This window comes from Schistocerca gregaria, chromosome 2, assembly GCF_023897955.1.
Source record: "Schistocerca gregaria isolate iqSchGreg1 chromosome 2, iqSchGreg1.2, whole genome shotgun sequence".
In the NCBI taxonomy this organism is placed as follows: domain Eukaryota; kingdom Metazoa; phylum Arthropoda; class Insecta; order Orthoptera; family Acrididae; genus Schistocerca; species Schistocerca gregaria.
Window position 1 is genome coordinate 372565157 of NC_064921.1, and position 16017 is coordinate 372581173.

Here is a 16017-nt window from a genome sequence, read left to right on the forward strand (position 1 = left end):
AAGCAACCTGCAAATTTCAGATTCTGACTGTTTAAAAGGACTAGTGGTAGTATAAATATTACAATAATTTTGAAAAGTAAAACAATAAACTGGTAACCAAGATCGCAGGAATTCTTTTTATTCCATGATTACCGGTTTCGGAGAAACTTAAGCCGCCATCATCATAACCCTGCAGATATCATAAAAGATCTATGTGTGTTCGTATCTTATTCCGTATAGGACCGCCGGCCGCGGTGGTCTAGCGGTGATCATAAATTATAGCCGGCACGGTAGCTCAGCGTGTTCGGTCAGACGGTTAGCAGCCCTCTGTAATAAAAAAACTGAGCTAATCGATCAACAACGAACTTAAAACGGATGTCTTATGACGTCCGGCCCGAGCAGATGCAACGAACAATAGCGAACAAAATGAGATTAAAAACAAAAAAAAAAAAAGCGGTTAAGGCGCACAGTCCGGAACCGCGAGACTGCTACGGTCGCAGGTTCGAATCCTGCCTCGGGCATGGATGCGTGTGATGTCCTTAGGTTAGTTAGGTTTAAGTAGTTCAAAGTTCTAGGGGACTGATGACCACAGCAGTTAAGTCCCATAGTGCTCAGAGCCATTTGAACGATTTTGAGCGTATAGGACCAGACAGATGTACATTTTTTGTAATTCCGCAGTTCTCATGAAATTTGCATTTGCTTTTCGATATGTCGTATATGTGACCAGGCAGATGTTCAATTGTTTAGATCTGCAACTCTCACAAGTTTTGTATATGTTTACGTGATACAGTAATCTCTATAATTATGTACAAGCCCTAATGACGTAGTGTTACCACACACGCAGAGCCTGTTACGACGCGAGCTGTGACATTCATTGGCTCCTGTTCTGATATCGCCGTCTCGCGACGCGGCCAGTAGCGAAAGAACAGAGCAGGAGTTGCGGTAGTACCTAGCTTGCGGTTGCATGTGATGGAGACACTTAACATTTATAGTGTCATCTCTGTTGAACACCTATGTGCTACCTACAACAATTTGTGTGTTATAGGCAGCTGCCAATATCACCATTGTTTGCCTTGATGTTGTAACCTGTACGTGTCCTAAGGTATGTAACTTAATTTGTATGTATACATGTTATATAAGTGGAACCCAAGCCCAATTTTTTTGTGTTTTCTGTCCTCCGTAGATCCGATGATGGCGGCTTTAGTTTCGCCGAAACCGGTAATCATGGAATAAAAAGAATTCGTGCGATCTTGGCTACCAGTTTATTATTTTACAACCATCTATATCGCTCCCACATGAGCACAATGTGCTCCCTACAATTTTGAAAAGGGCAACACAAGGTCATAATGTAAACTATATAGCTCATTTTTAAATATGTCTATTCATCTACAAAATCACTATTATAATATTTATAACCAGTTTCAGTTACAATAATTAATACTAAGGATAACTGACAAAAAATTGCTCTCTCTCTCTCTCAGGAGACATCACACTAACGCCTGTTCCAGACTTCACAATGGCCTCCATTCAGTGACGTGGAGAGTTCAAAATTTTATTCAGGTATGGCACATCTAGCTCAAGCCACTTATTACCGATTAGGTAGAGCAGAGATTGCGAGGAAGCTGGTTGCTGTCTTTCAGTTTCTGTTCCAAATAGTACCAAGACATTTTCCATGTAATTGACGTCGCGTAATATAATTACATTTTCTACGAGATGTATGAGAACGACGATTTAAGACGGGGAAAATAAGCTGAAGACATGAAATGAAATTTTTGTTACGGAGGTCAATGGACTAGGATAGTCCATGCAGGTGGGTGATCTGTACTGCTGCAGCAGTACCTAATAAGCAAGAAGACCTGTGTTCAAGTCGTGGTCATAGCCTAAATTTTAATTCATTTATTCAGTTTCCATCATTATCGTTGACGTCGAGCGACTTAAGCTTCTCCTGCTTTTCATCTGGTTTCAGTTTTTGACAGGCTATCCAGTGGGCCCAATCTGATGGGGTTGCGATGGGGAGTTTCCCTTGTTAGTTGTTACCTGGATGGCCTACTAGCTACAAAGAGAAGAGAGACGGCGGACTGGTGCTGACCTCCATCTGGTGGTTGTCGGCGGCGTCGTTGATGGGGCTCTTGCCGTAGCGGTCGAGCGTGAGCTTGGCGCCGTGGCGCAGCAGCCAGCGCACGGTGTCGGCGTGGCCGCGGCTCGCCGCGAAGTGCAGCGGCGTCGCGCCGTCGCCGTCTCGCAGGTTGGCGTCCACGCCCTGCTCCTGCACCTGCCAACACCGCAGCACACGGTTGTTATTGCCCGTCCCCGCAAACTGCACGCGCTGACATTGTAGGGCTACCACCGCTGCTAATAAGGCGAAAGTTTGGGTGGAGCCGACCGACACCTCACGTCGGGCTTGATCCGTGAGGTTATGGTTCAAATGGTTCAAATGGCTCTGAGCACTATGGGACTCAACTGCTGTGGTCATTAGTCCCCTAGAACTTAGAACTACTTAAACCTAACTAACCTAAGGACATCACACACATCCATGCCCGAGGCAGGATTCGAACCTGCGACCGTAGCAGTCGCTCGGTTCCGGACTGCGCGCCTAGAACGTGAGGTTATGATGTCGTGGCGTATGGCGTCATACTTGGACCTACAGAAATCGAGCTGCTGAAAATACCTATTTTTTTCTACAGTGTTGTTTACGATATATATGGGGCAGTCGAATGAAAACGAGACACATGGAAAAAAGATCACTTGCGAGCAGGAACCGCCAACTGAGGGTTCCTACAAACTTAATTGTATATATAGACAGCTCATCCATTCCGGGAATCGAAGATTTTTTCCTGTTATCAGCACTGATAATGGCAAGATATCGATCTAAGAAACTCAAGGACTTCCGAGAATGTTTAAATTTCAAGTCTAAAGTCAAATAAAATGACAAAAGAAATATTCTTCCTTGCGATACATTTACAAATTAACAACTTCGGATTTTCCCTTTGCTCGCACTGTGAAACATTGTTCCTTTCCAAATTTCTTGCTTCTGTGTCAGTGGGAAGTACCCTGTAGGTTAAGAAGAGCGCATTTTCAGGTATCGAAGTACGTAACATAAATGGCTAGTATCTTGTGATTGCATTGACTTAGAAGCTGAAAATTTTTACACCGCCAAGTAACCATAGATTTTAATTCTGACATAAATTTGGCCTTGATACTACTCGTTCCTGAGAAAAAGGATTCTTAACAGTTTAACAGTTTGACAGACAGATAGACAGACAGACGGACGGACAACAAAGTAGTCCCTTAGAACCCTAAAAAAATAAGTAAACTGTTTATTATTTCAAAAGTAATCGCCATAACTGATAATACATTTGTCCCACTGTGAGACACGACGGTCATTGCCTTCACGGAAAAATAATCACAGTTGCACACTGAACAATGATTGTATCCAGGTGTGCACCGCTTACCTCGAAACAAATCGATAGCCACAAATGTTTCTCTTTAGGGCAGCAAAAATACGGAAATCACACGGGGAGGGATTGGGGGTCTATGGAGTATGTGTAAGGTCTTCCCAGGGAAACGTTTGCTGCGCGTTCTAAACTATCTAGGGAACATGCGTTCGGTCCCATCGATTTGCTCTGGACGAAGAGGCCCCTGGTCCCGTAGGCAAACATAAGTTTTCCCATGAAGGCATTGCCGCCTTGTCTCGCAGTGGTATAAACGTATTAACAACTACGGTGATTACTTTTGGAATAATGAACAGTTTACTTACTTACTTTCCTTCCATCTGTCTCATTTTCATTTGGTAGCCCACTATAGGCTATGATGACAGACGCATCCGTAGTGTAGCCACGAGGTTCAGCTAAGTTGTGAATTAGCTTGGCGAAGCCAACGAATGTGATGTCATAACAACAGCGTATTTGGCACACAATTTCTGTCGATAAGTGCTTATTGTCGAACATTTCAAAGACCTCATAGGTCAAAACAGATGGGTCATATCATTTCAAATATTTCCTAATGAAAGAGGTGTTAGCCACACCTACCAGGCTGAGACGCATAGAAGGAAAAACGTTGCACCGTACTTTTTAACAACACAGGCGCTACTTTTTCGTACTTACTCGCCAAAGCCAGGCCCTCGACTAGCAATAAATGTCCTTCCTGGACGGAATATACGTAACGTAAGAGTGAAGCTTGCGACACATGGACGACATCATATGGAACTTTGGGTCTGGCAGTGATTCGTGCACGGATAGCCGAAGCGGGTAAGGCGACCGCTCGCGTAAAAGTGGAAATCCAGGTTCGAGTTCCAATCCGGCACAAATTTTCATTATCGTCATTCCAATATACGGACAACGGTATTTCATATTCGCAATTGTAGATACATTTCTTGAACTATGATGAATTAAAGGTACTTCCATCCCCACCTCCACCCGCTCCACCCCGCTCCGCGTTTTTCTGCTTGTATGTAAAGGATAAAATCAGGAACCATTGTAAAAATAGACAGACTCATTCGAAAGAAATGTTTTTATTTGTAATTTATTACTGCTACGCCAGACAACTCGTCCGGCGATAGATAGAGCTGCCCGTGTGAAGCCGGGGCGGATCGCTAGTACAACGTAACTGACACACTGTGACGAAGGTTGGAGGGCGTTGCAGGAACAATCCTGAGATGCTCGGCTGTAGGAGTCGTGTACTGCGCACAGGGAAACTGCGTGTCTTTTTGTAGAATGTACAAGCACCATGGATACGAAAATTGAGATTACCATTTGTTTAAGTACCGCTACAATCATGAGGGCAACAGTGCTAAGTCTTTTTACAAGATTTCAGGAAAAAGTTCTTCTAAGCGGATTTGAGAAGGGCTACCGGCGAGTACGAAACAAATACAAATCCGTTTGCATATAATAATTTTAACAGTAACTATTGCAAAGCCTATGAGTTCCCAGGAATATATAAAACAGAAGAATTCGCTAAGTGATAAACAATGTCCAACTGAACTGTGAGCGAAGAAGCACCAAACTTCCTTATTCTAGTTGATCTCTCTCAAAAGGATGATAACGATCACAAACAACGAAAACTTTTCCTGATATTCTGCGATAATGATAATGAATAATAATAAATTTTCTGATATGCCTGAGTGTGAGCCTAGCGCTACCAAACAGCCGCTTTAAAAATTTTAATTGACAATAAACCAAACAAGAATGGAAGCCGGTAAAAATAGTGGAGGGTACATTAGCGAAATGCTAAACACCAAAATAGGGAAAGAAGTAGTAGCAGTTCAGTGGTTGTTTTTACTGCGTCAGTTGTCAGCTACGTATTGAGAAGGAGCAACGGCCGAACGGTCGGTATGCGTCAGGGAAAGAGAACTTTTTTCTCAGGAGAATAAGGCGACGATTTTCAAACAGATTCCCACATTAGTGTTCAACCATTGTTTCTATAGGTTTCTTTGTCGGCTAAGCATTCATAGTCCATCGATATATTACAAAACATAGCTAAACTATTTTGCTCTCGTCTAGAGAGTACAACAAAGAAGTACAGGTATAAATGTAAACTAAACACCTGTCTTCAATAACCAGGCGCTGCGATATCTGGGCTGGTATTCTGCAGTACGGATAAAATAAAACTAGCCAGGAAAATGTTTATAAGACTGACACGGAACAGACATTGTTCATTCACAGGAGAAATTCTAACACAGAAGATTTTGGAAACCGTGATTTCGCTGCACCAATCAGTTTCTGTCACATGTCTGCACTGTGTCAGTATGTCTGAGCGAGTGAGAGGATGGTACAAATGACTCAGCACTATGGGACTTAACTTCTGAGGTCATCAGTCCCCTAGAACGTAGAACTACTTAAACCTAACCAACCTAAGGACATCACACACATCCATGCCCGAGGCAGGATTCGAACCTGCGACCGTAGCGGTCTCGTGGTTCCAGACTGTAGCGCCTAGAACCGCTCGGACACATCGGCCGGCTGAGTGAGAGGAGCAGAGGTGTTTAGTGACCATTTGAATGCACCACAAAATGATGCTCACGATAAAAGACCGTGTAGTCATTGACGAGTGTTATGCGAAACAGAATTTGTGGAAAACGTTTGTGGAAGGGTTTGCGCAAAAGTCTCAGATTGGAAGTGGTTATACAGAACCTTCAGCAAAGTCTGAAATGCAAAACTTAGTTGCAAAATAGCTCGAAACGGATTCTGTGCTGAATAATTTCATCAATAGGGATCAGGCGCATCAGTACGTTGTTCTGTCGTCATGTAATGTGTAAACTTGAGAGATAACTGCATTCACGTGGCGGTATGACTCTAACTGTAAGTGAAAATTCCGTAGTTTGCGCTTCAGTCAATCTGCATACTAGTGACTTTCACTTTTAAAATCTATACAGTTTCTGCACTGGTTAGTGCACATTAATCTATTTGCTGATATCCAAATTACTTTACCCTAGCTGTACACACTTTTCCAAGGTACATCGTACTTGACAATTGCTCATATATTGAGAGGGGACTTACACATTTAACGGAATGGCATACAAACACGTGATGTACGCCGTCTGTTATTAAATTAACCAAAAGAACCTCTGATCAAATAGTTTGTTGGTACGGAGAGTATTTTGTGAAAACTCAAGCATATCCTGACAGCTTCAGACACAAGTTTTCTTCTCCTGCTTGGATAAGTATGGACAACACTCAAAATCAATACAAACCATCATGGACAAATGCAGTCTAAATTTCCGTGTCCCTAAACGTCCCTCTAGAAACAAAAGAAAGAAAAAACCTTTCGGCCATTAACATATTCACATTTCTTTTTATGTTTTTCGTAAAAGATGCTACTGTTGCTAGACGAAATCTAGAAATTGATTTGACGTGTTGGAGATAAAAAGTACGATATGGTACTAGCCATTCGTATTCTAATTTTTTCTTTCTTCTCTATCTTCATTTGACTTATGTTCTGGGGGAAAAATGAATATTAACAGGAATATTACTGTAGATATAATCTAATGGCAATTAGCGCAACTGCTGCGTGTTTCATGGCTATCATGCAGTAATGATGTTTTGCGGTGAAACACGGTAAATTGAGGCGAAGGCTGAAGAGTTTCACTGGGTGAATAAATAGAACTGAAACACGTCAAGTAATTTCTCTGATCAAAGTGGAGCATGGCAGCCTACTTTTAAATTGTTTTGATTATACTTCCAAGTAAATTTTTGAGTAAAACATGAAACGAAATATTGTTTAATTCTAACACTTTGTACTGTTTTTGAATCAAATATTTCGACCGCAGTGATTACAATTATGGTGCAAGTAATAAGATTGAACTTCATTGCATTTTGTTGACAGGCCGACGTAGTATACAGAAAAACCATCCCATTCTTTATTTTGATATAGTTAGCGATGTTTTATATTTGACTCACAATGAAGACAAATTAGCTTTCAACTAACATAGCGCATAATCTCGTGTTAGGGCAAAGAGTTTCATTGAGAAGACAAGGGCTTGTTGTTAATATCGTATTTGTAATTTTCTCTGTACTCCAATTGTCGCGTTACTTTAATGCAGTAGATATATATAGAATTAGACGGAGAGCACGTACTGCATAGCTAAAAATTTGTCTTATGAAAGCAGCTGAATTTTAATGTTTCTGATACTCGTACAATAAAGTTACTTGTGAGCTAAACTTCACCTGTTAAATAGTCAACACGGCGTACAATCACGATTGTGAATCGCTTGTGACAAGCTTTGAAAAGAATCCAGGCAATCATCGGTGCGAAGACCGTTTGAAATACTATTACTTGATAAAAAGTAACGTGCCAATGTGCCTTTACTTTTGTGGGTTATTAACCGGTTCATCTAGTTTCAAGCCATTGAATCCGGATACGGTAGTTTCACATACCCTAAATAGAATCAGATTTGAAATTTGTGTATATTCTCTTAAATAGATTTTTGCATGTATATACTTATGAAGACAGTAGTCTATATTTCCACCGGTGCAGTTTATTGAACCTTGATAGTCCGATATTGAACAGAAGTAATGTTGTTTTAGTTTGAAGAAAGTTTCGGTCGAAATGATACGTGTGCATCTATTTCAAACTAATCACACCAAATAAATATACGAATATGGAGTTTCCCAAACGTGTAACCACAGCATTCACAAGTTCCTTTCGTAAGCAATAGGTCAACTACAACCTCGACTATTTCGAGACTAATTTTATATATAAAAGAAGTTACCATTTTGTATCAGATAAAATTTGTTGGTTAATTGAAAAACACTGCAGATGTATAAAATAAATTACTTATAAACTTTTCTGTTTTGACAAGAAAGCTACTTATTTCATTTTCGTACATATAGGGTGTTAATACAAGCAGGGCATCTTCAAAAAAATGGGATGTAATTTGAAACGAATGTAATCTCGAAATCGGTTATTAGTCAGTCAGGACTGACTGAAAACGCCAGAGAAGCGACCTTTAACAGCTGTTTACTGTAATAGACACTATGCGCCACGGGGCTGTGTAGTCAATGATTTCTCGCATGGTGTTAGAATGGTAAGGTGCCTGCCTAGAAACCCTATCGGACCATGGAATATTTCAGTCTGCCTTTAAACTAGCCTTCACTTGTCAGTGATGTGACGAATCGTCAGGAGTGATACGTGGTTTGGATTCCGTCCCCTTCCCCCTGTACTGGGATTGGTTACGGACTCGTATGTCACCGAAGTGCTGTCTTACTGAAAGACTTACATCAGGCTGTTGAACCACACGGAATTATTACTGTAAAGACAAAAATAATGCGATGACTAATGTGCTATATGCAAGGTGAGAACGTGGATGTGTTTTGAAAATGAAGGGTACGGCTATAATCGGTTATCCGCTAGTTACAGTGCTCCATCCAGATGGTCTGTATTACGTGATGAATGAAGTGTCTGGTCTATTGAAGTCTAAGATCGTCCCTATCATGAGATAGCTACTTCGTCCCTGAGATATACATAAAAGCAAAGACCCAGTGAATGTATCTGAATTTTTTGAGAATGTCACTGAAATACGTGAGACGTCAATAGAACCATAATTAAGTACACGTCCTATTGCAAATAGTTGACAATGGAAAGAGAACTTCCCAGACTTCATAAACAGAGAAACGAAAAACACGACGATAGAAGATAGAGAGAAATCATATCAAGAAGTGTGTCAAAATAATTCCAAAATTAACGACTACGAGGGAGCGCATCCCCAACAAGATGAGTCCTCACGCAGAGTACCCACACACAGACACAGTCATACAAGAATTAAATTTTTTGCCTTGCAGGTCTGGAGTTAGATGTTGCGCGTTCTATGCACGGCCAAACCACTGGAGACTATCTGAGAGCGCTGTGGAAAATGAGCTGTATGCCAACCTACATGGCTAGATACAGTTCATCGAATCATGTTAGTTTCAACAAAGGTTACACTTTCTGATTCGAGAGACATTATATTTTAACATAGTTTAACTAAAATGAAAGTAAATTTACGTAATTAGTGGCTGAGTTTTCTGCTAATATATAGAAAATACTCTGGTTAATGTCAATATCCTACAGAGACAATTTACAAAAGTCTGAATACAGCACAGTACGCAATCACAAAATGTGAAATGTCAGTATTCAGAATGTCTTTGATATTGACGGGACGTCAGATTACAACGTTGCTTCCTCCTTACCTTCATGTAGTGGTCATAGTGACATACTAGATTGTTTACAACGTGAGCAAGTAGATAACAGCGTCATGACGGGGTAGTTACTATTACTCGGGCCGAGTAATATCGATTGTGTTATTCACGCAGTCACTTACGGGAAGCTCTCTAATAGATGCTTCAAAGTCTGCAACTCGGGATTTGTTTGTTGCTAATCGGCTTATTATAATTACCGATAGGCCTGAGTTAACAAGATCCCGGCAGTGCACTTCGGTACACGTTCTAGCCTTACTGCTTTGCATTTTTACAATCTTTAGTGCTTGTAATGAAATTTATTTTCTCCCCTAGGCAGAGGTTGTCAATCACTGAACTGCCTAGGCACTTATTTTCTGTTGTTATAATAACGGCACTGAGCATCAAATTCGAGAGATCAGTTGACGTGCCGGATCTTCACGTTGTCTGAGTTGCACCTTACACCGTATGGACCTAATGAAATTACGTACTGGTTACGTAATACTCTATCTTGAGTCAGATAAAAGTACTCTTAAACCAAATTACTGTCACGATAAACGTGATAACTGGAGGTAAGTATCTAATTCATGGCTCCCCCTTGATTGGAGAGCACCTGAAGACGTTTTATAGTCAGATCACGACATTACAGTTTTTCTTCAATCAAGAATGGTCGGGAAGTAATTTAATCAAGACTTGATGTTGTTCAGTATACAAATGCCTTAAGGAAAAAAATGTCCCAAGATATGCCCCAAGGTGAATTGCTGAACAGAAAGTGTATTGCGCAAGTCGTGTTGCTATTGACTTTTTTTTAGCGATAGTAGCAGGTGTAATATATTTTTTATTAATTTCTCTGGAATCGGAAGCGACATTGTGTCTAGCTGTAATAAATTTAACTACTCAGTGTTTTGCGCTTTATTGTTCTAGATTCAGTCAGTTTTTGAATTAACACAAGTGCGTGAGAATATTGAGACTCGAGAGAAAGCGTTAAATGCGATAGAAACGCATTACGCCACAAGTTACACAATAACGGATTTTACTGCTGATTACGAAGTTTTAATTGCCCGAATGAACCAAATTCAGTTCACTGAGAGAGGTTTTTGAGAACTAGAATAATAATACCAAGACATTAGTGACTGTCGCCTGAAACGGTTTAGAAATTAGAATTCAGTTCATGTTGTTATGTCCTTTTGTTAGATAGTTCACCACATTTTTCATTTGTTAGTCATGTATTTTAAGAAAACTTACCAAACTTTGACATGAAAAAAAAAGGTTCAAATTAGTCTGAGCACTATGGAACTTAACATCTGGGATCATCAGTTCCCTAGAACTTAGAACTACTTAAACCTAACTAACCTAAGGACATCACACACATCCATGCCCGAGGCAGGATTCGAACCTGCGACCGTAGCAGTCGCACGGTTCCGGACTGCGCGCCTAGAACCGCGAGACCACCGCGGCCGGCTTAACGTGAAACTGTAGACTTTTGACATCTGAGTGTTCTTAGAAAATCTATTCACATATCAAAACTGCATACAGAGGCCACCTTAAGTAAACTAACGGCCGTTGTCTCAAGGGGAATCTTGAAATTTATGAAGTTAATTTTTATTTAAAGGAGAGGTTGTTCCTAGAGCTTTACACGGTCCAGTCACATTAATGTGGTCACCGCATATGTCTGATGTCAAAGTGCAATAACCACTCACAGACGGCAGGTGGCGGCACCAGCAGTGGTTGCTATATAAAGCGTGTTGGGGGGACGCGTAAAACAGTGAAGGCACTGTCGCAATCCAGAAACGGAGCGACGTATCTGTCATCCAGAAGGATATGATCATTGGTTTTCGCATCAAGGCCGGAAGCACTTACGAAACAGGTAAGTTTGTAAAATGTTCGCGTGCCGCTGTGGCTAAATATACCGTGCATGGCAAAATGGCGGTATCCAAAACTGGCGCCGAAGTAGCTGCGGTGCACCACGGACCATAGATGACATGGGTAAACGACTGTTGCGGACAAAAGCGTGTGTGAAATCTTATGGGACTTAACTGCTAAGGTCATCAGTCCCTAAGTTTACTACGTAATCTAAAGTATCCTAAGGACAAACACACACACCCATATCCGAGGGAGGACTCGAACCTCCGCCGGGGCCAGCCGCACAGTCCATGACTGTTGCGGAGATGTGTACGAGTAAACAGAGTTGTAAGTGTTGAGCAAATGTTCACCCAGATGAACCAAGGGGCTACCAACAGTCTTTCTTCGACGACCATTCAGCGAACTTTGCTGCATATTGGCCTCTGGTCCAAACAACTAGTCCATGTACCCATGCTGACTGCTGTCCACTGGCGACGAAGAATGGAATTTTCACGCCAGTACCTTAACTGGACGTCCACTGAGTGGCGACAGGTGGCCTTTTCGGATGAATCACGTTTTATGCTCTATCGGAAAGATGACCGTTAGCGCACACAACGTGAAACGTCTGAAAGCAAACACTCTCCAACAATCAAGGAAGCTTACGGTATGGGTAATGTTTTCATGGCGTTCTCAGGGTGATCTCATCATTCTGGAAGGCGTAATGGATCAACACAAACATGTTTCTAGCCCAGGGCAATCCCTAAATGCAATTTGTTTCTCCTCGGCATTACGGCATCTATCAGCAGGACAATGGTACGTGACACACGGCTCGCAGTGCACGTGCGTTTATCGGAGAGCACCAGGATTTTACCGCACTCTCCTTGCCACCAGACCTCCCGTATTAAAACCCAGTCGAGAATCTGTGGGACCAACTCGACAGGGCCGTTCGCGCCATGGAGTCTCAAGCGCGGAACCTAGCTCAGCTGACCACGGCACTGGACTCGGGATGGCTCCACATCCCTGTCCGAACCTTCCAGAGCCTCGCTGACTCTCTTCATGCACGTCTCTCAGCGATTCGCGCCGGAAAAGGCGGTTATTGAGACTTCTGATAGATGGTCACATTACTGTGACTGCACAGTGTATCTGGTGATGTGTGAATGAGTAGATAGCATTTGTTCATTAACCTAACTCTGTAGCACTACCGAGCAACAGGACTTTCCACCTAACAACTATGCTTTATCTACTGCTTAGAGCATCATCGTATTGTCTCACGGCCGTTAATGTCGGCTTTCGGAGCCGGAGCCAACACCTCACGCCTACACGTTGTTCCTCAGTTGCCTTTGACCCTGAGAGCTTCCCCCCCCCCCCCCCCTCCCCACTGTAATGGTATTTGAATTACGTAACCATTACGGCACCTCACTTCAACCTCTCGATACCAGCAATATTCTAGTGTGTTTCTGTAAAATAGTTAACATATTTCTGTGACAACATTCAGATTTGATTTCATTAATGTAGAGGTACTTCGATACATCGATATGTATATGTTGCAATGATATTATTCTTATGTGTATTCTTTCTTTTGTCACTATGATCTTTGACGTACTTGTAACTCTAATTTATGGGCGCGTAAGCGGTTTTTAGAGAGTCAAGCTTCGGTCGTCATGTTAAAAAGACGCAAATTGTAGTCAGTTTATGAAATGTGAACTTTAAGAGTGAGGAAGATATATTCAAGTATGTTTTATATTGTGAAGTGATGTTTTGGAACAAGTAACCTGATATTGCAACAAAAGTAATAAAAAAGAAGTGTAACTTAAACTCGGAGTGCTGATTACTTTTTTACATCACCATTGTCCTAACTTGCAAAAGTTTAATCTCCAAGAATGGTTTATGAAGCACATCTATAAAACTTTTGAATATCGCAGAATAACACCTAGACCTCTTTGCATTCGAGCTTGGAATCACCACTACCTAGATTTTCGACGATTGAGCCATGAGTTCACAACGAGACCAGCGTGGGAAACACGAAAAGATGAGTGACTAGTTTATCCATTATTTCAAGAAATGTCTTTATTAACTGTGCTCTGATGACACCTGCCACATAATATAACTTTGTTGTTGCCCAAAAATGCAATATTTAGCAGCGTGAGCAACACTACAATCATAATTAATTTTTGACCTTTGTTGTGGTAGGGTTGTTAGACCACGCAGACATAATTACATCGAGATAGCTTTTCTCTGACTTGCTAAGGGGCAAAAAGTCGGTCGCCAAACTATTACGTGTCTAAGGATAAAACACATGGGCAATGAAAATTTCTGATATTAAGACCAAAGAAAGATCACTTGTTTGTGCAAGTGTATAATTCACTTTAAACAGCGTCTTCTTTACTTTTCTGAATAATGGGGATGAAATTGCTCCTGGTATTTTGGTACAAGAGATGTCGTTTATATTTCATCAACTGTCAAATTATAAAAATTCTATTTTCTGCAATCGGCAGGGTCCCATTGGAGCCGTGTGGTAATTTCTTTCTCTGATCTGTCACTGAAATGCAAATTGTATTTCTGTGTCTGTCATAAATGCATGTACATTGCGATGTTTTGTCGCTATGATTGCAAGGAGAAGAGGGGACGAAGCCTTACGCTGCTACATAGCGAATTTCTTTCGAACAGAAACAAAAAGGTAGTCCAGCTTGACTCCGAATCTCACTGGTGGATGACCTTTATTAGTGCGACGTCCCTAGCCTCGCTCCATGAGACATTGCGGCAATGTTTAGAAATTAACACATCAGTTGCTCTCTCTTTTCTGCCAAACTGAGGTGACGAAATTTTCTTACACCACGATATCAACTGGTTACCTCTGGGTGCAGCAACATAGCCCCAGGGTGTCTTAGTGTCTGCACTTGGCACGGACGTACGACTATGCCAGCAGCCCTTATTTCAATGATTTCTTAATTTGTCATTGGCCCCGCGGGATTATACGCAATGCATTATCTGTCAAGCCACGAAAGATAAAATGATAAGCGTAGTGCTCGACTTTCGTTACACTTCGCACGGGCGTATGACGAAGTGAGCAGGCCTTATTTCAATAAGTGCTTAATTTGTCATTATTCCTTACAGATTTTATGTAATTCATTATCTATCAAGCCTCGAATGATAACCAGCGTACTCGAGAAGCTCGTGGAAATCACTCTTTAATCTGTCAGTTTAAAACGAAATATCTAAGACCTTATAAACTGATCGAATGAGCCAAAATTGATTGCTTAACAGCATATGCTGATTGTGCTTGACAAATGACGAACATAAATCTGCTCAGCATTAAATTCCAACACGATGGATTAAACCGCAAAACATCAATAAACCCATACAACCTTTGAAAAATGTCGTATAATTTACCCGTAAGACCTTTGCACGGAATGACACAAAATTATGTCTGGCACGCAAATAAAAATTCTCCTAGTGATTACGCGGGGTGTACGATGGAGGGAGAATTATGTTTCTTGACTAGTTTGGAGATTGTATAGCGAGTGCGACACTTCGCGATGCACAGTGTGTCTCCTACTAGCTAGCTGAGCATTCCTGCGAAGTTTCCACGTGATCTAAACGAGACCGTGACGAAGCGCGTAGTTCGTCTTTGAATCTTATACTCTATTCCTTCTGTTAATATAACTTGTTACAGACCCGATAGCAAAACACAGTCTCAAGAATTGGCCGAAAGAATATTTTGTACGTGACCTCCTTCCTGAATGTGCTTCACTTACTCAGGATTATTCTAATGAATATGGGTCCAATAATTTTGTTTCCTCTCCGCTAGATGTACGCCTTTTTCCACCTTAAAACGCTCTACATAAATTTTCTGCGGCACTTGGAGGATATAACTACTTGGAGTGACAAATTGACGAATGTTGTTAGTATTACCTATTGTTTGTGGAGATTACATTACATGTATGCACGACGTTCTCCCGCGTTTTTTGTGCACACTTCAAAAATAGTTTTGCATCACCCCGGTTGTGGGTGTTGTATCACAGACACAGTCCCTTTAACTGTTCAGAGATGTCATTAAACCCGCCCAAAGATGTAAACAACTACGTAAGAGCAGCACCTATTAGACGGAGGGGGTCCCACAGCCGATCAGTTCCAGTCATTCCACCAGGAAGGAGGAACACGGCTCGTGCTGTCTGTAGTTCAGCCATCCCTAGACGGTCAATACCGCGGCTCGATCGCGTCCGCATTGTTACTTTGTGCCAGGAAGGGCTTCCAATAAGGGAAGTGTCCAGGCGTCTCGGACTGGACCAAAGCGAAGTTGTTCGGACATGGAGGAGATACAGAGAGAGAGGAACTATCGATGACATCTCTCGCTCAGGCACCTACGGATTACGGCTCGGAGGGACGATGACAGCAACGCCACCATGCTGAATAATGCTTTTCGTGCAGCCACAAGACGTCGTGTTACGACTTAAACTTTGTGTAATAGGCTGCATGTGTGCAATTTCACTCCCTGCGTCCATGGCGAGGTCCATCTTTGCAACCACAACACCATGCAGCGCGGTACGGA

The 16017-nt window shown here is 41.7% G+C and overlaps 1 protein-coding gene across 6 annotated transcripts in view; it reads right to left on the bottom strand.

The window, feature by feature from the left end:
- LOC126319852 (espin) overlaps nt 1–16017 on the bottom strand; it is a 569186-nt gene that overhangs the window by 156849 nt on the left and 396320 nt on the right. For all 6 annotated transcript variants that reach the window (XM_049993564.1, XM_049993548.1, XM_049993541.1 and 3 more), the window contains one exon: nt 2069–2251. In XM_049993564.1, the coding sequence (XP_049849521.1) occupies nt 2069–2251 (183 nt within the window). The remainder of the gene's footprint in view (nt 1–2068; nt 2252–16017) is intronic.